The 20323-nt window shown below is 54.2% G+C and overlaps 6 protein-coding genes across 6 annotated transcripts; 4 read left to right on the top strand and 2 right to left on the bottom strand.

Moving 5' to 3' along the window:
- Nucleotides 1-26: 26 nt before the first annotated feature.
- C8Q71DRAFT_799171 (putative beta-glucosidase from glycoside hydrolase family GH3) lies at nt 27-3150 on the bottom strand (the record flags this gene model as incomplete). The annotated part of the gene is made up of 12 exons (XM_047925871.1): nt 27-432; nt 486-760; nt 808-1026; nt 1076-1214; nt 1265-1601; nt 1654-2138; nt 2197-2298; nt 2353-2400; nt 2460-2610; nt 2666-2846; nt 2899-2949; nt 2995-3150. 12 exons carry the CDS (start codon nt 3148-3150, stop codon nt 27-29), a joined length of 2550 nt encoding a protein of 849 aa, XP_047774190.1.
- A 301-nt stretch (nt 3151-3451) lies between these two features.
- On the top strand, nt 3452-4140 carry C8Q71DRAFT_862081 (uncharacterized protein; the record flags this gene model as incomplete). Its single annotated transcript, XM_047927985.1, has 6 exons — nt 3452-3623; nt 3677-3724; nt 3774-3811; nt 3862-3943; nt 4001-4065; nt 4123-4140. The coding sequence occupies 6 exons, from the start codon at nt 3452-3454 to the stop codon at nt 4138-4140; spliced, it is 423 nt and encodes a 140-aa protein (XP_047774189.1).
- A 206-nt stretch (nt 4141-4346) lies between these two features.
- Nucleotides 4347-10140, top strand: C8Q71DRAFT_910963 (P-loop containing nucleoside triphosphate hydrolase protein). The gene is made up of 15 exons (XM_047929111.1): nt 4347-4518; nt 4570-4699; nt 4750-4987; nt 5036-5057; nt 5112-5306; nt 5354-6037; nt 6090-6143; nt 6196-6998; nt 7052-7479; nt 7531-7618; nt 7671-8823; nt 8874-9405; nt 9465-9586; nt 9636-9737; nt 9786-10140. Exons 1-15 carry the CDS (start codon nt 4378-4380, stop codon nt 9990-9992), a joined length of 4899 nt encoding a protein of 1632 aa, XP_047774188.1. The 5' UTR covers nt 4347-4377; the 3' UTR covers nt 9993-10140.
- A 1088-nt stretch (nt 10141-11228) lies between these two features.
- On the bottom strand, nt 11229-14056 carry C8Q71DRAFT_862079 (uncharacterized protein; the record flags this gene model as incomplete). The annotated part of the gene is made up of 13 exons (XM_047927984.1): nt 11229-11304; nt 11363-11529; nt 11584-11772; nt 11833-11928; nt 11988-11997; nt 12050-12495; nt 12545-12580; nt 12641-12736; nt 13159-13382; nt 13436-13647; nt 13732-13862; nt 13914-13964; nt 14015-14056. 13 exons carry the CDS (start codon nt 14054-14056, stop codon nt 11229-11231), a joined length of 1776 nt encoding a protein of 591 aa, XP_047774187.1.
- Nucleotides 14057-15035: 979 nt separating this feature from the next.
- On the top strand, nt 15036-15566 carry C8Q71DRAFT_727132 (uncharacterized protein; the record flags this gene model as incomplete). The annotated part of the gene is made up of 1 exon (XM_047921830.1): nt 15036-15566. One exon carries the CDS (start codon nt 15036-15038, stop codon nt 15564-15566), a length of 531 nt encoding a protein of 176 aa, XP_047774186.1.
- A 1834-nt stretch (nt 15567-17400) lies between these two features.
- On the top strand, nt 17401-20258 carry C8Q71DRAFT_883208 (uncharacterized protein; the record flags this gene model as incomplete). Its single annotated transcript, XM_047928511.1, has 5 exons — nt 17401-17529; nt 17591-17881; nt 17934-18317; nt 18363-19635; nt 19693-20258. 5 exons carry the CDS (start codon nt 17401-17403, stop codon nt 20049-20051), a joined length of 2436 nt encoding a protein of 811 aa, XP_047774185.1. The 3' UTR covers nt 20052-20258.
- Between the last annotated feature and the right edge of the window lie 65 nt (nt 20259-20323).

Raw genomic sequence — 20323 nt, 5'->3', positions numbered from 1 at the left:
ATGTTCGCGGAGATTACAAGCCTATTTCACAATCCGTTCCATATAAAACCCGTTTTTAGCACAAACGAGCCCTGCAGAACCATGTCCGCGCTGCTCTTCCCAACAAACACTCCATATGTCCCAGGCACCGCCCTCCACGCGCCCGCAACCTCGTCCCAGAACGACACGGCATACTTGTCTAGCGTCACGCTCACCGCCTTTGAGCTCCCGGGCGCGACGTCGCGCGCCTTCGCGAACCCGCGCAGCTGCAGCTTCGGCGTCGTGAGGCCCATCTCCGGCAGCGCGATGTACACCTGCACGACCTCCGAGCCGGCGACAGGGCCGTCGTTCGTCACCGTCACGGAGACACCGAGGCTGAACGCGGCATCGTGCGCGTACGGCCCGGAGAGTGCCAAGTTGGAGAAAGTGAACGTCGTATATGACAAGCCGTGCCTGCGTCCCGGTCGATTAGCATGCTTTCACGAAGCAGCAAACCGCGAACATACCCGAAGGGGAACAGAGGCGCCACGCCCTTCGCCTGGTAGTACTTGTACCCGACGAAGATATCCTCGCGGTAGTGTATCTTGCCGTTCTCGCTGCGCATATTCAGGTATGCTGGGATATCCCGCTCCGTGACAGGCAACGTCAACGAGAGGCGGCCGCTCGGGTTGATGAGCCCGTACACGACGTCCGCCAGAGCGTTCCCGACTTCGTTGCCTGAGTACCATGCCTGGATGATGCCGTTCACGCCGTGCACCCACGGCATCGACACCGCGGAGCCCTGCAGGTCCCTTGAGTACAGTTCCCAGACACTGCTGAACGACGTACCGCCTGCAAACAGACGACGGTGTTCGCGTTCGCCTTGCCCACGCGCGCAATGAGCTCGTTCGTCCGCTTCGGCATGTCCAGCGTCGGCCTGTCGAAGCCCTCGCTCTCCCAGTCCGGAGACAGCCCAGCGACGAGCACGACGACGTCCGACTTTGCGGCCAGCTTCTCCGCCCTCGCCATCGCCTCGTCTGGGTCTATCTTCTCGCATCCACCCAGTCGCTAGTGGGGGAATCAGCAATGAATGGTGCTTACGAGACCACTTGCATACCAAACCGCGCATCAGCGCTGGCTGTGACCTGTCGGATTCCGGGCCTTCTGGCGCCCGAGTGTTTGTGTACTCGACCATGATCTCGACGGGCTTGCCCGCTTCGAGATCCACCTCGCCGATCTCCTCCACTGTCCCTTGTCTTCGCTGCGACTCAGTTGTCTGTGGTAAGTCACGCAGGACGCAACCCACCCGTAGAAGAACTCCCCGGGCCTCTGCTTCGTCCAATTGTCCACAGTCAGCTTGCCGTTGACGAACAGCTTGCCCCGCCCCGCGACCGTGAGCCCGAGCTCATACGTCGCTGTCTTCTCCATTGCGAGCAGGCCTTTGAGCTTGATTGTCCATGTCGGGGTTAGCCCCGCGGGCAGGAAGTCGTTCAGTCGGATCCGCGTGTCCGTGAGCACGAACTCCGCGACGGGGTCTTCGATCGGGCTCCCGTTGACATCGTGTTTGTAGAACGTGCATGTCCAGCCGCGTTCACCGGACAGCGTCTTCAGGTAGTTCTCCAGCGTCGGGCGGTACTTGAAGGCTGGACAGCGCGATCAGCAGAGCCGTCGCACATCATGCTGAGGGACGCATACCGTAGGTCCCGACTTCGTACTCAAACTCGACTCCCTCTGGCGCGTTCGCAACCAGTCCGTCGTGAGGCGTGACCACGTAGCTCGGCTTCAGCGCCGCGCTCCCGCCCCCGCTGACCACCCTCTCCTTCATGTTCGGACCGATTAGCGCCACCCTCACCTTCCTCCCTCCCTTGATGGGCAACACGCTTCCTTCGTTCTTCAGCACGACCATGCCCTCCGCGGCGAGCCTCCGGCAGAAGCGCCGCCGCGCGGGCGTGTCGAGCGTGCGCTCGACGCCGTCGCCGTACACGACGTCGGGGTTGCGCCGCGCCTGGCGCTGGACGAACTCGAGCATGCGCGTGACGCACGCGTCGAGCGCGCCGTCGGACGTCTTCTGCGACGAGAGCATGTGCGTCACGAGCATGGGCGTCCGCCAGCGCGGCGGGCCGGGCATTTCGAGGTCGAGCCCGGCGTTGATCGCGAGGTCGACGCTGTACGTGCCGTACCTACGCGTTCGGGCAGCTGTGAGAAGGGCGGGGCGCGTAGGTCTCTGGGAAGTCTTACCAGTCGCTCATGACGATCCCGTCGAAGCCCCATTCTTTGCGGAGGATTTCCTGGAGGAGCTGTGGGTTCTCGGAGCAGTGGACGCCTTCGATGCGTCCGTACCTGGTTGTGGTATGAGAAGATCACACACAGGGGTGGTGCATGTTAGAGCCTCACGAGGTCATGAACGACCACGGCTTCGCGGTCTTCTGCGCGAGCATGAAACTGGAGTCCGAGTTTTGTTAGCGGCATGATCGATCGGCACCAAGTGCGTGTATGCGCACGGATACAGGTACACTTCGCGGAGTGCACGTTCGGACATGACAGAGTCCGCGGCGGTGCGCTCGTGCTCCTGGTCGTTAGCTACGAAGTGTTTGATGGTGGAAGCGACGTTTTGAGACTGCAGCCCGTTCACATACGCGGCGGCCATTGTCCCTTTCGGAGCATGTCTCAACAGATGGTACTCGTGAGCGCTGGCAGATGAGCGCACCCGAGAGGTGGGGGTCCTCGGAGAAGGACTCGAAGGCACGTCCGCCGAGCGGGTTGCGCTGGATGTTGCAGGTGGGCGCGAGGAGGACGACGGAGGACTTGACCTTTGTCTCTTCCGCGAGGAAGACACCGACGTCGTGGATCAGCTCAGGGTCAAACGTGGACGCCATGGACGTCGCGCACTGAAGTGAAGGGCTCGGTACGCGGTGTAGGCTGAGTGAACAGGAAACATACGGGTATACATTGCGCGGGCACAGATACGAAGTGAGACGAGCCTCGGACCCCCTGCGGCACGTTAGGGGCTGTTCACAGGCAGGAAGGAGGACACACGTTGGGACCGTCGCTCATGCGAATGCCGGGGATCTCGAGCCGTTCGAGGGCATGGGTGTTCCACCAGTTGGGTGCCCCGAGGAGCATGATCTTCTCGTCGGTGGAGAGCCTCTTGACGAGATCGGGGACAGAGGCGTCCAGGAGTGAGCGCGACATGGCGGACATTGTGTCGACTGAGGCAGACAGGGCCGGCGGGGGGCTGCTGGGAGTGGGACATATATACGAGAGGATGCGGGGAAACGTCGGCATACGCAGTCATGGGCCATGGTCACTGCTGCCAGCTGCGGCGACGCTGGGCGAACGGCGCGGGGGTCCGTGAGCAAAGTCTTGAGGGACACGGCGGTCGTACTACATACAGGATGAGCGTGGACGCGCGGGTCGAAGCGCGCCTCCTGCCCTCGACCCTCCAGCCCGCCCATATGCACTCGCCCTAGCACACGCACCCCTGCAATCGACCATGTCTGACGCCTCTGACCTGCCCGTCAATCTCGCCCTGCCCAAGACAAGTGCCACCCTCACCGTGCGCATCATCAAGTCTTTCGAGTTCCGCACAGAAAAGAGTCTCGTCCTCCACAACATCAACCTCGAGTCTACCACTGTCGGTCAGCTCAAAGACATGGCGCGTCAAGGTATGCTTGCTGCCCAGCGTTGCAGCAGCGGTCTGAGCTGATGCCGTACTTAGCTGCGCAGACCCAGGCCGGATGGAAGCCATACCGTAATCTCGTCCTCGGTATGTTCTACGTTCCATCTCGCTGCCGGTCCTCTCATACCCGCCCCAGACACTTTGAAGCTCTACACAAAGGCCCACGGTGCCAAGGTGCGCTCGGCATCTGCACTGCCGTTGAGCAGTCGACTCATATCGTGCAGACTACGAACCTCATCATCAATCTCGATCACGATGACTGGATATTGAGTGACGACTCGAGGACACTCGCCGATTGTGGCTTCGGTGAGTGGCGATTGCCTTGACACCGCGCAACGTACTCATGGTGCACATGGAGGACAGAGAACGAGACGGAGGTTAGCTTCTTCAACCGCGAGATGTTCGAGAAGTTCAAGGCGAATCCCGAGGTACGTCTCCCTCTTGCCAGATGACTGCACGCCGCTGACCCGGCACGCTTTCTGCAGACGAAGTGGGAGAGTTGATTTCTGCCGGAGGAGCGGTGTATCCGTTATGAGTCTCACTTGCAACATGCCCATCACGAACTATCACGCCTGTTAGGATAATGTAGCCTTACGTAGTGCCAATGTACACCTATCGCTGGTCAATCGAATTGTGTTCCCGAGCGAGGATCTGAGATGCAGGGAGGGCACGTGGGCGGTACGCGTCCGGAAAGCTGTTCGGCGCAGGGTGACAACGCCCGTTCCTCTCCTCCTGGCCCAATGGCCGAAAACATCTACAGCAAGGGGACCAGAGTCTGGTTCGCCGACAAGGATCAGGGATGGATTTCCGGAGAGGTCTCGTCCGTCATCAGGAATCCCGACGACTCCATCAAGCTCTTCTTCGTTGACGAGCGCGGCAAGGTCTGTCCCTCCTCTTCGCCCCCGCCCCAGCGCTGACCGCCACGCATCCAGGAAACCAAGATAGACACCTCGGTGCAGGACATCAAGGATGCAAAAGAGGGCTTGCCTCCATTACGCAACCCCCCGCTCCTCGAGACGGCCGATGACTTGGCTACGCTCTCACACCTTAACGAGCCCTCCGGTGCGTCCATGCCAGCTTCGCTCGCCGGATCTATCTGACATGGCGGACAGTTCTGCATACCATCCGGATGCGATACGCGCAACATAGCATCTACACCTACTCCGGCATTGTCCTCATCGCCATGAACCCCTTCCAGCGCGTCACGCTCTACGGCCCGGAGATCATCCAGGCGTACAACGGGCGACGGCGCGGAGAGCTGGAGCCGCATTTGTTCGCCATCGCAGAGGATGCGTATACGGCCATGTCGAAAGATAGCATGGGACAGACGATCATTGTCTCCGGAGAGAGGTGCGTTGTTGTGTTCGGCTGCCCGAGTGTCTGCTAACGCGCCTCCAGTGGTGCCGGAAAGACGGAATCCGTAAGTCGAGCTGCTTGCGCCCAGGCGAGCTGATCCTCAGCGTCCGTTGCCTAGGCCAAATACATCATGAGGTACCTCGCCTCCGTGAACCCTCCAAACTCCAAGAGCAGGGGCAAGACAAAGATATCCCTGGACGAGTCGAGTGAAGTCGAGCGGCAGATCCTGGCGACTAACCCTGTACTGGAAGCGTTTGGTAACGCGAAAACGACACGAAACGACAACTCATCCCGGTTCGGCAAGTACATCCAGGTGCGTATATCACCGTCGCAAGCAGCTCTCTCTGACATCGGCTGTAGATTCTCTTCGACGGGCAGCAAGAGATCGTCGGCGCACGGATACGGACATACCTCCTGGAGCGGTCAAGAGTGGTCTTCCAGCCGCTCACCGAGCGCAACTACCATATCTTCTACCAGCTGTGTGCCGGTGTCCCGACGAAGGAGAGGAAGGACCTTGCTCTCGATACGGATGTCTCCAAGTTCCAGTATCTCAGCCAGGGAGGTTCCCACTCCACGCCTATACCCGGAGTCGACGATGCGGAGGAGTTCCGGCAAACGCAGACGGCGCTGTCGACTATTGGGATCAGTATCGACAAGCAGTGGGCGGTGTTCAAGCTCCTCGCTGCTCTCCTCCACCTCGGCAACATCAAGGTCACCCAGACTCGCTCGGACGCCGTCATCGACGACGCGGACCCCGCCTTGCAGCTCGCCACGCGCTTCTTGGGAGTCCCGCTCGCGGACTTCAAGAAGTGGACGATCAAGAAGCAGATCACTACACGGTCGGAGAAGATCGTCTCCGCGCTGAATGCTTCGCAGGGTACGGGAGTGCGGGACAGTGTGGCGAAGTTCGTGTATGCGTGCCTCTTCGAGTGGCTGGTCGCGATCGTCAACGAGAGTCTGGCTGGCGAGAACGGAGAGGCGGCGAGCCGCGCGGAGATGTTCATCGGTGTGCTGGATATCTACGGGTTCGAGCACTTCAAGAAGGTGAGCGTACGGTGCGTACTGATTCGGTATGCCACACTTACACTCGACGCAGAACTCCTTCGAACAATTCAGCATCAACTACGCGAACGAGAAGCTGCAGCAACAGGTATGTCGGCCTGATCGGCTTCGGGATGTCGTGTCGCTCATGGCTGGTTCAGTTCAACGCGCATGTCTTCAAACTCGAACAAGAGGAGTATGTCCGCGAGAAGATCAACTGGACGTTCATCCAGTTCTCGGACAACCAGCCTTGCATCGACGTCATCGAAGGCAAGCTGGGTGTCATGGCGCTGCTCGACGAGGAATCTCGTTTGCCGTCCGGTACGGACGCGTCCTTCTTGCAGAAGCTGCACAACCAACTGCTCAAGCCGGACAACGCGAAGGTCTTCAAGAAGCCGCGCTTCGGCAACTCAGCCTTCACGATCGCTCACTACGCCCTGGACGTCACGTACGAAGTCGAAGGGTTCCTCGAGAAGAACCGCGACACTGTACCCGACGAGCATATGGCCCTCCTCATGTCCACGAAGAACGCCTTCCTAAAGGAGGTCCTCGACGCTGCCTTCGCTGCCACGAAGGGCTCCGACTCCGCGCCGCCTGCGTCGCCGACGCCCTCCGACTCGGCTAGCGGCGGTTCGCGTCGCTCCTCCGTCATCCCAGACCCGGGACGTCAGTCCCTTATGTCCGCTGCTGTGTCCGCGGCGGGTGGCAAGCGGCCAGGAGCCGTCGCGAAGAAGCAGACGCAAGCATCCATCTTCAAGGCCTCGCTCATCAGCCTCATGGATACGCTCAGTCAGACGAACGTGCATTACATCCGGTGCATCAAGCCGAACGAGGCGAAGAAGGCCTGGGAGTTCACGCCGCAACAGGTGCTCGGCCAGCTGAGGGCTTGTGGTGTTTTGGAGACTATCCGGATCAGTTGCGCTGGATATCCTTCGCGTTGGACGTACGAGGAGTTTGTCGAGCGGTATGTCACTTATTTGTTGGCAGGATTGTGCGACGTAGCTCACGGCACTACAGATACTACATGCTCGCGCATTCGTCTGAGTGGGGCCCGATGATCCAAAACCTCGAGTTGAAGTCCCTGTGCACGCTCGTCCTCGATCGCACGCTGAATGACTCGGACAAGTACCAGACGGGTCTGACCAAGATCTTCTTCCGTGCCGGCATCCTCGCTGCCCTGGAGTCTATGCGAGGCGAAAAGCTGAACTCTCTGGCCACGGTTATCCAGAAGAACATGCGGAGGAGGGTGGCCGTCAGGCGTTATCGGGAGCTGCGGGCGGCGACGGTCAAGATCCAGACATGGTGGCGCGGCATCCTTGCTCGCAAGTTCGTCGAGGGTGTCCGCCGCGAGGTCGCGGCTATCCGCCTGCAGGCTGTTGCGCGCCGGTTCGTCCAGAGGCGCAAGTTCTTGCAAGTGCGGAATGGGGTTATCCGCTTGCAGAGTCGTAGGTGTTCGGCGTCGTCCATATGATGTCTGATATTGACCCATATTGCAGAGGTTCGCGGCGCTCAAGCTCGGCGACTATTCGCCAACTCTCGGCGCAACAATGCAGTCGTCCTTCTGCAAAGTCTCTCCCGTGGAATGTGCGTAACCATGTTGCTACGAACGTGACAGCCTTGCTCACTCAAGCCGCAGCCTTGTACGACGGGCTCACCACGAGGACGTCCAGAACGTTGTTCTCATCCAGTCTTGCATCCGTCGTAGACTGGCACGTAAGGAGCTTAAGGCTCTTCGCCAGGAAGCACGATCAGTCTCGAAGTTCAAGGAGATCTCGTATCGACTAGAGAACAAGGTCGTGGAGCTCACGCAGACGCTGCAGAAGCGCACGGAGGAGAAGAAGGAGCTCCAGACCAAGGTTACGCAACTCGAGCAGCAGCTCCAGGTGATGACCTCGCGGCACGAGGAGTCGGATTCGCGTGTGAAGCAGTTCCAGTCCGAGCTGCACTCAACACAACAGGAGATCAGCCGGCGCGACGAGCTGTTGCTTGCGAAGGAGGACGTTGAGCGGCGTTTGGAGGAGGCGCTTGCAAAGGCTGCCGAGAAGGAAGACGCGATACAGAAGCTCACGGAGGACTTGGCACAACAAGCTGCACAGCTGGAGAGCCAACAGCGAGCTATCGACAGCGTGCCCCCTCGAAACGAAGACGACAGCTCGATCATACTCACACTCAAGAGCGAGGTCAGCAACCTGCGAGAGCAGCTTAACCGTGCGAACGCTCTCAACGTCCTCACGAGAGGCCCCAGAGCGGAGCCCTCATCGCCCACTTTTGCCACGGCCTTGCGCCTCGGAGACGTTCCCAATGGCAACGTGAACGGGAATGGTGCCGCGCTGCCTAATGCTGCTCGCAGTCACCAACGACGACATAGCTCGGCTGGTGTATACGCAATCAACCCCATTGACAACCGGACATCTGCAGACGAGCTCATGATCATGGCGAAGCGTAGCCAGGCGAACAATCCCCGCGCAGTCTCTGTGGCATATAACGGCGAGGACGGTCTTCCTCGCTTCAGAGCCCCGAATGGCTTGTCGGACATGTACGATCCCGCGGAGGAGAAGATCAGACTTATGCAGGACGTCAAGCGTCTCGACGAAGACGTACTCGACGGTCTTATCCGTGGCTTGAAGATTCCGGCTCCGAGTACGACGAACCCTTCTGCCGTCAAAGAAATCCTGTTCCCGGCCAACCTCATCAGTCTCATTACCAACGAGATGTGGAAGTATGGCCTTATCCCGGAGAGCGAGCGATTCTTGGCCAATGTCATGCAAACCATCCAGTCGCATGTTATGGTGAGTTCTGCCGGCTGCGAGCCCGGCGATATTGCTGACCTTCGGCCTAGTCGTTCGGAGGAGAGGATGCGATCATCCCCGGTATCTTCTGGCTCTCGAACGTCCACGAGATGCTGTCTTTCATATGCGTAGCTGAGAGCGACATGTTGCAGGGAATTGGGCCTGGCGAGGAGAACGCCGTTCGCCCATTCGAATGGTCGGATTATGAGCGGCTCGTCTCCGTCGTCAAGCACGATCTCGACAGTCTCGAGTACAACATCTATCACACTTGGATGTTGGAGACGAAGAAGAAGCTGTCCAAGATGGTCATCCCTGCACTGATAGAGAGTCAATCTCTTCCAGGATTCACGACCACTGACGGAGGTGGCCGGTTATTCAACCGGTTGCTCAACTCAAATGCGCAACCGGCCTACAGCATGGACGACATCTTGAACCTTTTGAATAAAGTGTGGAAGAGCTTGAAGAGCTACTACATGGAGGATTCCGTCGTCCAGCAGGTTGTGACAGAGCTTCTCAAGTTGATCGGTGTAACTAGCTTCAACGATCTCCTCATGCGTCGTAACTTCTCGTCATGGAAGAGGGGTACGCTCTGGTTTCTATTTGACACTCGACGATCAAGTTGTTGATCATTTGCATCGCAGCCATGCAGATCCAGTACAACATAACGAGGATCGAAGAGTGGTGCAAGTCTCATGATATGCCAGAAGGTACTCTTCAACTAGAGCATCTCATGCAGGCAACGAAGTTGCTCCAACTCAAGAAGGTGAGGCTGCGTGGTTCCGTTTGCGATGTGAAGCTCACGTTCGTTGCAGTCGACTCCCGCCGACATTGAGATCATCTACGACGTCTGCTGGATGTTGACGCCAACACAAATTCAGCGGATGTGCACGAACTATTATGTCGCCGACTACGAGGTAAGTGACCGATACCGACATGCGTCGCGGCCACTGATGATGTTCCAGAATCCTATCTCTCCCGAGATCCTCCGGGTAGTCGCATCGCGAGTAGTCGCTAATGACCGCAATGACCATCTGCTCCTCGCACCCGAAACAGAGGAGGTTGGACCTTATGAACTCCCACTTCCGCGAGAGGTATCAGGCCTAGAGACTTATGTCCCTGCATATCTTAACGTACCACATCTCCGTCGACTAGCTGCTCTGGTAGCGTGACCTCGTACTGCGTGACTGCTCTGCTTTCTTGTGTCTGGGCTCCATGTAAATTGCTATCATTCATACCCGCATTTAGTTCTTATAATTCTGCTGATTCATGAATTTGGATGGAGCCATCAGTGTGCTCAATCTGATGCATACATCGCCCAATTTTCGGGAGCTGTCGCTGACCCTAAAGGTGTCAGATTACGCCCGCGTTTGCGTCAGGATGGGGGCGGTCCCGATCAGCCCGCGGTAAGACCGAAATCAAGTACTATATATCAGGCCGGGATCTCGGCCACCTTAGCACTCGACGAGCCCTCCCCACTGTATGTTTGCCACATTGACCCCAATCCATGCATACAATGATGTTAAAACATCTCTGGAACATGAGAAAAATATCAGAAAAAATCTGGACTCACTCAGTAGAGATCTGTGCAGCATTTCCGTGAGGAGGGTAGGGTGAGCCGGCCGACTAGGATGTAAGCCATGCTGTCAATACCAGCTCTGTACATCACCGGGACCCATCTTCACAGTCTGTAATCCTATACTGATGCCGGCTGGGATCTTGGCCACCTTAGCTGTTGATGAGCCCTCCTAGGCCTACATGAGCTTTGACTATCTGGGTGAGTGTGTAGCATCATGCTAGAATGTCCTAGGTATATGGCAAAAATGTCAAACAGGATCATGGGTCATCTGCATAGTCATAGGAAGTAGTTTCATTGTGAGAGTACTGGAAGCTGGATTGACTACCAAGTCGGCCACACAATCATAAATGGCCTCATATGAGGTTGGGGAGAAGCTACATCAGGAAAAACTTCCCCTGGGAATACCCAGTAATACTCTGTCATGCGCGGTAATCACAGGTATTGTCGCGCTTTCCTACGATTGTGGTACAACGTGATATTAGCCAGTCCAACCTCTTCCCCTGTGAATTACCAAGTAATTCCGGAGCATTGATCAGTTGTAGTGTGATTTCATGACGGTTTGTGACAATAGACTTCGTGGTTTACTTGGTCATTCCGTGTGGTTTACTTGGTCGTTCCATAGGTTATGAGCAACATTAGATCCATTGGGTGCTGTATACTAAGAGTCATAGAGAACGAGTGAATCACGACTACGATTAGTGTTCAGTCGAATCGGAACGTAGCAAAAGTCCACTAGCGGCAGGGGTATGTATGCTAGATGATCCGTGCAGTCCGCCAAAAGGTCCAGATGACTCTGAGAGTCTATGTACTACGTGCAGGAAGCTGTACTCTACTCATCATCATCGGGTACATCGTCCCAATTGATGCCTGTGCCATGCGTGCCCGAATGCAGTGTATGACCAGCTCTGTAACACAGGATAAGTTGTTTGAACCCCCATTATGAAGAAGAGGTGAAGGGCGTACGTCACGGCCTTGAATATGTCGTGCATGACGCGGTGATACCGCTTCGGCTTCTGCTGTCGGAAATCTGCCAATCGTATCCTATGCTCATGGTATGCGGGTGCATTGGCTGCTCCGAATTCAATTGGCTTGCTGATACGAAGGCTATGTTCGTGTATCACAGCCTCGACCTGACAACGTCATAGATAGTGAGCATTTGCGTAGACAGAAACCACTGGGCTTACTGCTGTCATGGCAAGTGCGACCATCTCCAGTGGCACTTCGAACTCTGATGGTTTGTTCTCCAGCGAAGACGTGCAGAGCGCGATGTTCTGGAGCCCGATTCCGACATATACCACATTAGTGAAGAATCCCAAGCGCACCGCCGACTTGATCACCAGACTTTCGTAAGGTGCGCGCCGATCGAATCCTCCCTTCAGTCAATACACATGGCTCGTCATTCCACATGAGCATAGGACATGTTCCGTACTCACCGCCGACGTCCACGGATAGATATAGTTCATTTCCTTGAGGAGTAGTGTCTTGTCGGGCACTGTCCCAGCGTCCTCCGCCGGAACCGTGAGCTTGAACTCGTGTTCCACGACTGAAGCGATCGCTTTGCGAATCCCAGTTCAAGCCATGGACACACGATGAGCGACCTGCAGAACCAAAACATCAGCGATCAGGACTACAAGAACACAATGTACTCACATAACCCGTGAGCGGTTTGATATAGTGCTCGTACGACCCGCGTTCCAGGCGGTCAGCAATGTCCCCCTCGCCGGTGTACCAAGCACATCTGCCGACTGAATAAGGGCCTCTAACCCAATGCGATCGATGCCGGCCTTGTCCATTGGCGTGAGCATGGTATTGAGGGCATCGCTGGTGACGTTGAGCCCGCGATCCTCTTCTCGGCCAAAAACCATCATTCGATCACCTAGCACATAGGCATGCGACATGACTTGCTGGACGTTCGCGTTCTGAGCTTTCTTCACCATCTTGACGCTCTTCGGGTTCTGGACGATCTTGATTCTAGTCCGCGGCAGCCATTTGATACCGTCATGCATCTTGTTGCTGACGGAGACCAAACCCGAGTGGTGCGTCTTTGCCTGCTTCTTTGCCTGTGGAGTAACCTGCGCAGGACGAATCTCTGGCATCTGATGATGTGCTATTAGTCAGTGTTCACATAGATGAGTTCGTCCATACCTCAGACCTCAACTTATCTTGCTGTTTCTTCGTGAGCTGCATGCATGAATCCAGATTAGCTACATCGCACGACTGTATATATTATCGCCAGCACACCTGCCGTTGCCCACGCAATATAACAGCCGGTACCTCCTCTTCATCCAGATCATCATCGCCGAGCATAGGATCCGAGTCGTTTGCAGTTGGATCATCCTGCACCTCGTAGTCAGAGCCTTGAGTATATGGTACCTCATCGTCACTGGCTCTCTGTTCAGCCACGAAACCGTCATCGGTCGTCATTGGCTCCGTGGCGTAAGACACAACGCTTGATGAACGCGAGCTCTTGGAGCGTAAATGCGGAGGACGAGAGCTTGGTGTATCACGATCCGAGTCAGGAGCCCGAGAGCCTACTATACACGCGTGTTGTAGCGAGCTAACATCGAGTATAGGGCAGGTTCTACTCACCAGATCCCATAACAACCACGCACTATGACGGTGGTTGACATTTCTTAAGATCAGCAGCAAGCAGAGCAAGTAGAAGGCTTCTGTGCCGTACCTCTGCGTCGAAGTCGACACATCGCTCGCGTGACTCGGCCTCTTCATCGCTCGCGTGACTCGGCCTCTTCATCGCTCACATCCTCGGCCTCCTCCTCATGATCGGCCTCCTCACCATCCATGCCTTCGCCATCGTCATTGAATTTGTCTTCAATTCCTTGAGGCGTAGCTGCACTAGGTCGCGATTGACTTGGGGTCGCTTGAGATGGCCGAGAAGTGCGGTGTCGTGGCGGTGGTGGCGGTGGCACTGGCGAGTCCGAGTCCGAGTCGTTGAAGTTGATGACAGCTGCTCGGTGAGGTCTCTCTGCGCGCCGTGCCATGTCAGTCAACGCAGAGGGTGGTGTGGGACAGACTCACTCTGGAATGCCTGCCTGCCGCTGAACTTTGCGGGCCACAAAACGCCGACCTTAACCTTCTTCTGCGGTTGACGCTCTGGGCTTGAGTCGACCTCACTATCGACGCGCGACTGTGGCGCTCTCCTCCCTTCGTCCACGCTTGGCTTTCTGGTACTGTTTGCGCCAACTGAGGGCTCCCGCTTGCGCTTCTCCTTGTGAGTCTTCAATTGACCGCTGCGGCCATCAGTGGTTGCTGGATGCAGTAAGTCAGACCCGCCGTGACGATACCAATCAGGTCCGAGTCATGCACCGACTCACCTTGTATCTGTGGGTTTCTGCTGCCCGTCTTCACCGTATTTGAGCTGACCTTTGCTTCCGTCACCTTTGCCTTTGCACTCCCGCGACCCTTTGGGACCATCCCAGCCCATGCTGTGTAGCACGAAGCGAGTCTACAAGTCAATGCTATCAGACACAACACGAACGACATAAGGGCACTTTACCCTGAGAAGCAGCCTGAGAAGCAACACACTTCGGACGTTCACTTGGAGCAGCTACATACGTGTGAGTAACTTCCATGTTTTCAGCGCAGACGGACACGTACTAAGGTTGTCATCAGATTCCTCAATGGTAGCACGCTGACCATGATGTTGATGCACGTCTTGAAGTTCACCTACGTCAATCCTCGATTTTTGACCAACGTGGGTACTATTGGTACGCCTAGCCGCTGACATCTTTCGTGGTCACAGAACGTTGGACTCAATTTTCAAGAAGTACCGCTGACAATGAGGTGGGTGGTGTTATTGTTAATCGTAGCGCGATGTTGACTTGGATGAATACCAGAATAGACACAGTTAAACTCGAATACTCACTCAGGGAATGTCAGAGCGGAGAAGGTGTCGATTAAAAGTGAGGATTAGATTATCTATGGTGAGTTTCCCTGTTCGATTATGTACGAGAGTTTGACTTGATTATAGGGAGTGTGTATGCGATGATGTGCGAGAGAGCAAGAGAACAACAGCAAGAGAGCAAGAGCGCGACAGCGAGAGAGAGAGAGAGGGAGAGGGAGAGGGAGAGGGAGAGGGAGGGGGAGAGAGGGAGTCCCGCTGGCACCATGTGACAGGTGTCTGTGAACGTCTACGCGAGTAGCTCGGCAAGCCGTGACCACCACCGCCTCTGACTCTGACGAAGCTGTACGTCCAGCTTGTCACGAACTTACGCTCTCACACTCACCAGTGACTCGGACTTGCGCTCTACTCGCCCAGAAGCTGCCTGCACAACTCGTCCATCTCGCAGGCACATAGACTCTGTACTTCGTAAGTCTCTCATGCACTCCAACCCTTTGTACCGTTGTTAATGTGCGTCTAGTCTCACTGTAGTATATCAATCATATCCTTGTCGCTATGTCGTTCAAATGCAACGGATGTGCTCGTGGCTTCCCGCATCACGGTGCGCTCGTGCAACATCTCCAGACCAGTCCAGACGCTGCTTGTCAGCTCGCACGTAGGCAACACGAAGAAGCTATGAGAGGTCCATCTCGTCGCGCCAACCATAGGCGTGCAACACGGTCTCGCTCGCCAAGAGCTCCTGAAGCTTCCCAAGCAGACCCCGGTGATCATTCACCAATGCAAGAAGACGATCATGATGATGTCGTCCCATTCAAGGGCGATTTCTTCGGTGCTGCGGAGGAGTATGCTAGCGGCGACCTCCCATTCGACGAGGATCGTGATGACCGGTTCGACGATCAGGCCCGCCAGCAGGACGAAGTAGACGAGTTGAGTGATGACAAACTCTCCGATGACGATGCGGTGGGACGTGATATCCTCCAGCCCAGCCCTGAAGTTCAGCGCGATGGACACAAGCTTCCACCTCCACCAATCCCTTCCATTCCAGGCAGTCCTGCCCAGCATGGCGCCGACCTTGAACAGGGTGCCATAGATATTCCGGCTGATGCTTCAGCTGAGCCACCAGCACGACCGCCGCCGCCGAGTAATGCACCTGGTGGGGTGCACCCGGATAGTCATGAACAAATCTGTCGGCCGCCTGCGTACATTGTCGCCTTTGGAGGTAAAGCCGGTGCTCCCGTCCCTGCCGAGCCCGCTGCCGGGCGTTCGTCGCAGTCACGCTACACGTCATATGCCGTCTTCGTCATTTAAGAAGGGTTAATTATAGTTCATTAGTGAACCTAATCAGGATTAAAATGAGTTCCTTAAGAACTATGATTAGGTATTCATTCTGTTAATCATGGGCTTAGGGTGGTATGATTACCTCCATTAATCCATGTTGGCATGAAACCATATTATGATCCCAAATGAAGGCACTAGCCCTGACACAAAGGGCTAATTCTCTGCAAATCCCAGTCAATTTACACTGAATCATGGCATAATCCCAGTCATGATCATGCTTGACCAATTCATGACTCTTAATCCTAAGATAATCCCATTATTTGGATATCATAATCATGGCATAACCTCAGTGTTGATCCTGCTGAAATGGGCATAATCATGACATATGTACAATCCTAAACATTCATTATCAAGCCCTAACCTCAGAGCTAATCTATGGCAGGCATCATGAATGTAATCATTAATTCAATGCTAATCCTGGCTGCTGATCCTGATATATTGATGTCAGATTAGTGCTGATTAGCCAGATAATCTGCAGAACAAATCACAGTGATCAGATCAATTAAAAAAATGTTGTGCAGAAGCCAGGACTGAACCAGCGACTTTTTGAAGCATTACATAATCACCTTATTGGGCAAAGAAGCATACACTATAACCACTGCACCATACTGTCTTGTTATGTCTGAGATGTTATTGATCTATGTCATGTTCTTCGATTGCTGGACTTAGACACATTTCTAGTGCCCTCCCATGATGCAGTCTAATCCTGATCAACCTGAGATTAGCAACCAATCAATCCTCACTAACCCATGAGGATTTGCAAAGATTTATTTCCAATATAATCGGCTGTTTCAATGATGATTTCAATGTGCTGTACTTGGTACTTTTAATCATGATTCAGTAATGTGGAACCCTAATCCTGTTTGAACACTGCAGATTAGCAGTAAGTTAATCAGATTGAAGACTATCTAATCCCACCTCTAATCTGGACTTGATCTGTTCACAGTCTTATGTGGCAAAGAAGCATTACCTCAGGATTAATCTCTGCAAATCCTCATGGGTTAGTGAGGATTGATTGGTTGCTAATCTCAGGTTGATCAGGATTAGACTGCATCATGGGAGGGCACTAGAAATGTGTCTAAGTCCAGCAATCGAAGAACATGACATAGATCAATAACATCTCAGACATAACAAGACAGTATGGTGCAGTGGTTATAGTGTATGCTTCTTTGCCCAATAAGGTGATTATGTAATGCTTCAAAAAGTCGCTGGTTCAGTCCTGGCTTCTGCACAACATTTTTTTAATTGATCTGATCACTGTGATTTGTTCTGCAGATTATCTGGCTAATCAGCACTAATCTGACATCAATATATCAGGATCAGCAGCCAGGATTAGCATTGAATTAATGATTACATTCATGATGCCTGCCATAGATTAGCTCTGAGGTTAGGGCTTGATAATGAATGTTTAGGATTGTACATATGTCATGATTATGCCCATTTCAGCAGGATCAACACTGAGGTTATGCCATGATTATGATATCCAAATAATGGGATTATCTTAGGATTAAGAGTCATGAATTGGTCAAGCATGATCATGACTGGGATTATGCCATGATTCAGTGTAAATTGACTGGGATTTGCAGAGAATTAGCCCTTTGTGTCAGGGCTAGTGCCTTCATTTGGGATCATAATATGGTTTCATGCCAACATGGATTAATGGAGGTAATCATACCACCCTAAGCCCATGATTAACAGAATGAATACCTAATCATAGTTCTTAAGGAACTCATTTTAATCCTGATTAGGTTCACTAATGAACTATAATTAACCCTTCTTAGATGACATCCCTGCATATGCGGAGATGGTCGACCCCAACTCTCAGAATCCTTACGCTCCATTTGCGTCACGGCTCGATTGGGAGATGGCGCGCTGGGCAAAATTGCGTGGGTCCGGGTCAACAGCATTCTCCAACTTGCTTGCAATACCAGAGGTTCGTCCAAGTCTTTCCTGTTGCTCGATTCGTGATGGCTCAAGATGTACTGCTTATGTAGGTCCGCGAGCGCTTGGGCCTGTCATTCAAGAACTCGGATGAATTGAACAAGATCATTGACAAAGAACTGCCAACCCGCCGTCCAATGTTCCGTCGCTTCGAAGTTTGCATCGGTGGCGAGCGGTTTGATATGTTCAACCGCGACGTCATAGAGTGCGCACGAGCACTCTGGGGCGATGGCGAACATATGCCGTACTTGTGTTTCGGCCCGGAGCGCCACTATGCTGATGCCGACCACACACTCCGTCTCTACCACGATATGAACACAGGAGAGTGGTGGTGGGCGACACAGGTACATCATTCCCTTGCGATTTGAATACAGTGTCACTAAATCCCTGCAACAGAAGATGCTTGAGAAGCAGAGACCGGGCGCGACTGTTATGCCCATTATCATCTCGTCAGACAAGACGCAGCTGACGCAGTTCCGTAACAAGACAGCATATCCAGTCTACCTTACGATCGGTAACCTACCAAAGGAGATCCGCCGCAAGCCATCACATCGCGGACAGATACTCCTCGCCTACCTGCCAGCAAGCCGACTACAGCATATCAAGAACAAAGCAGCTCGCCGTCGGACGCTGGCCAATGTCTTCCACGCTTGCCTTTCCGAAATCCTCAAACCGCTGCGCCGCGCAGGTGTTGACGGTATCCAGATGACGAGCGGTGACGGGATTGTGCGCCGCTGCCACCCTATCCTCGCCGTGTATGTTGGGGACTATCCCGAGCAGGTCCTCGTTACAGGGACGTACACTGGGGATTGTTAAATATGCAAGTGCCCACATGACGAGCTAGGGACTTACCCTTGCGAGTCGGCCTTCCGTGACGTCAACGAGGCCCTCGATGCCCTAGATCTCTTTGGTACCGCGGACTATAACCGCGCCTGCGAGGCCGCGGGCATCAAACCGATCCAACATCCGTTCTGGGAACATCTCCCGTATGTCAACATCTTTCAGTCGATTACCCCGGACGTGCTGCACCAGTTGCACCAAGGCGTTATCAAGCATGTTCTTGCATGGATCACTGATATCGTTGGCAAGGACGAGGTTGACGCGCATGTCAAACGACTGCCGCCCAATCATTGTATCCACAGCTTTCACAAAGGCATCACTGGCCTGTCGCGCGTCACGGGCACCGAGCACAAACAGATGTCCCGGTTCATTCTCGGGCTCCTTGTCGATGTTCCCTTACCTCGTGCGGAGTCTTCAGAGCTTGTCGGCGCTACAAAAGCCCTGCTCGACTTCCTCTACATGTCCCAGTACTTGGTTCACTCGGACACCACTCTTGAGGCACTCGAGGGCTCGCTTGCTGACTTCCACGCCAAGAAAGACGTCTTCATCAGACTTGGTGCTCGCGGTAACTTCCTGATACCAAAACTCCACATGCTGACCCATTATGTCCGGGCCATCAAACTCTACAGAACGACCGACAATTACAACACCGAGTCGACCGAGCGCCTCCATATCGACTTCGCGAAAGAGGCCTATCGTGCGACGAACCGCAAGGACGAATTCCCGCAGATGACGAAGTGGCTCGAGCGTCGTGAGAAAGTGCTACAACATGCCGACTACGTCCAATGGCACCTATTGTGCGCAGACGGCAGTCGTGACACCGTGATTGCTTCACGTCAAGGTGTACGTTGGCGGCCACCGGACATGGCATGTACTCTCTATCACCTGATGACGAAGTACCCAAGCCGCAAGGCTGTTCCTGTCGCGCAGCTTGTATCTCCGGACGGCTATGGCGCGACCCATCTGATGCCGGCACTCACTCGCTTTCTCGTGGAGCACAATAACCCAGGTCTCTCACGGAACGCAGTAGAACCTCAATCTTCTTTTGTTCGGTTTCCCTTCACTTTGCTCCCAGTTTTCCACAAGATCAAATTCCGCAATGTTGAGTACCACGGCAAGGAAACACTTGACGCAATACACGCACGACCACGGAAACTCAGCGCTAATAGTGACATCCTCATACCTTCTCGGTTCGACACCGCCCTTGTGCGCGTGCGGCAGCCTGAGGATCAAGCCATGCCTCGTATTGGCCTCTCAGGTAGGTACTTATCAATGATGGTGCAGTACGAGATTGTATGACTGATTTGCTTCACAGACACGCGTATAGGTCGAGTCCGTGCGATCTTCTTGATCCCAGAGAAAGTTCGCCATCAGTTGATCCCTTCGGCCCCGAATTTACGATATCCACGTCACCTCGTATATGTGGAATGGTTCTCTAAGTTCGCGCGCACTCCAGATGCTCACTATCAAATGTGCAAGGTCACAGCACTGACAGGTCGCAAGCAGATCGCATCAGTGGTACCTCTCGCATCACTTGAACGCAGTGCCCACCTTCATCCGAAATGGGGTGGTCCTGCTCCTGCGCATTGGACGAGTGAGAATGTGTTGGATGAGTGTAGGACATTTTACTTGAATCTGTACAAGAGCCCACACGACTTCTACAATCTGTACTAGCCCTGAATATATTCGTACATTTGTCATGATTCATGAAATTCTCTGGTGGTTCGTCGCAACATAGAAAATCAGCAGATTAGTAGGATATCATCAACGACTACTCTATAATTAGCTACCCAGTCTACACGACCTGGAGAATGATGTACAAATACCGGAAAACATGACGTTTCGGGGTTTTACCACTAATGTTGATACATCTGTGCTATTTCACAGGGAAGGTTTTTCCTGATGTATTGTTGAACTTTGACTATTCTAGGTGTTATCACATGGGA

The sequence above is a fragment of the Rhodofomes roseus genome (assembly GCF_022264815.1).
Source record: "Rhodofomes roseus strain CIRM-BRFM 1785 chromosome Unknown C8Q71scaffold_28, whole genome shotgun sequence".
In the NCBI taxonomy this organism is placed as follows: domain Eukaryota; kingdom Fungi; phylum Basidiomycota; class Agaricomycetes; order Polyporales; family Fomitopsidaceae; genus Rhodofomes; species Rhodofomes roseus.
Note: the sequence above shows the minus strand (reverse complement) of the source record. Positions and strands in the feature narration are given on the sequence as shown.

Coding starts and splice junctions, on each gene's coding strand:
- C8Q71DRAFT_910963 (XM_047929111.1), top strand. CDS start 4,378: ATGGCCGAAAACATCTACAGCAAGGGGACCAGAGTCTGGTTCGCCGAC. Junction 6,038..6,089: donor GGTTCGAGCACTTCAAGAAG/GTGAGCGTACGG, acceptor CACTCGACGCAG/AACTCCTTCGAACAATTCAG. Junction 7,619..7,670: donor CAAAGTCTCTCCCGTGGAAT/GTGCGTAACCAT, acceptor CTCAAGCCGCAG/CCTTGTACGACGGGCTCACC.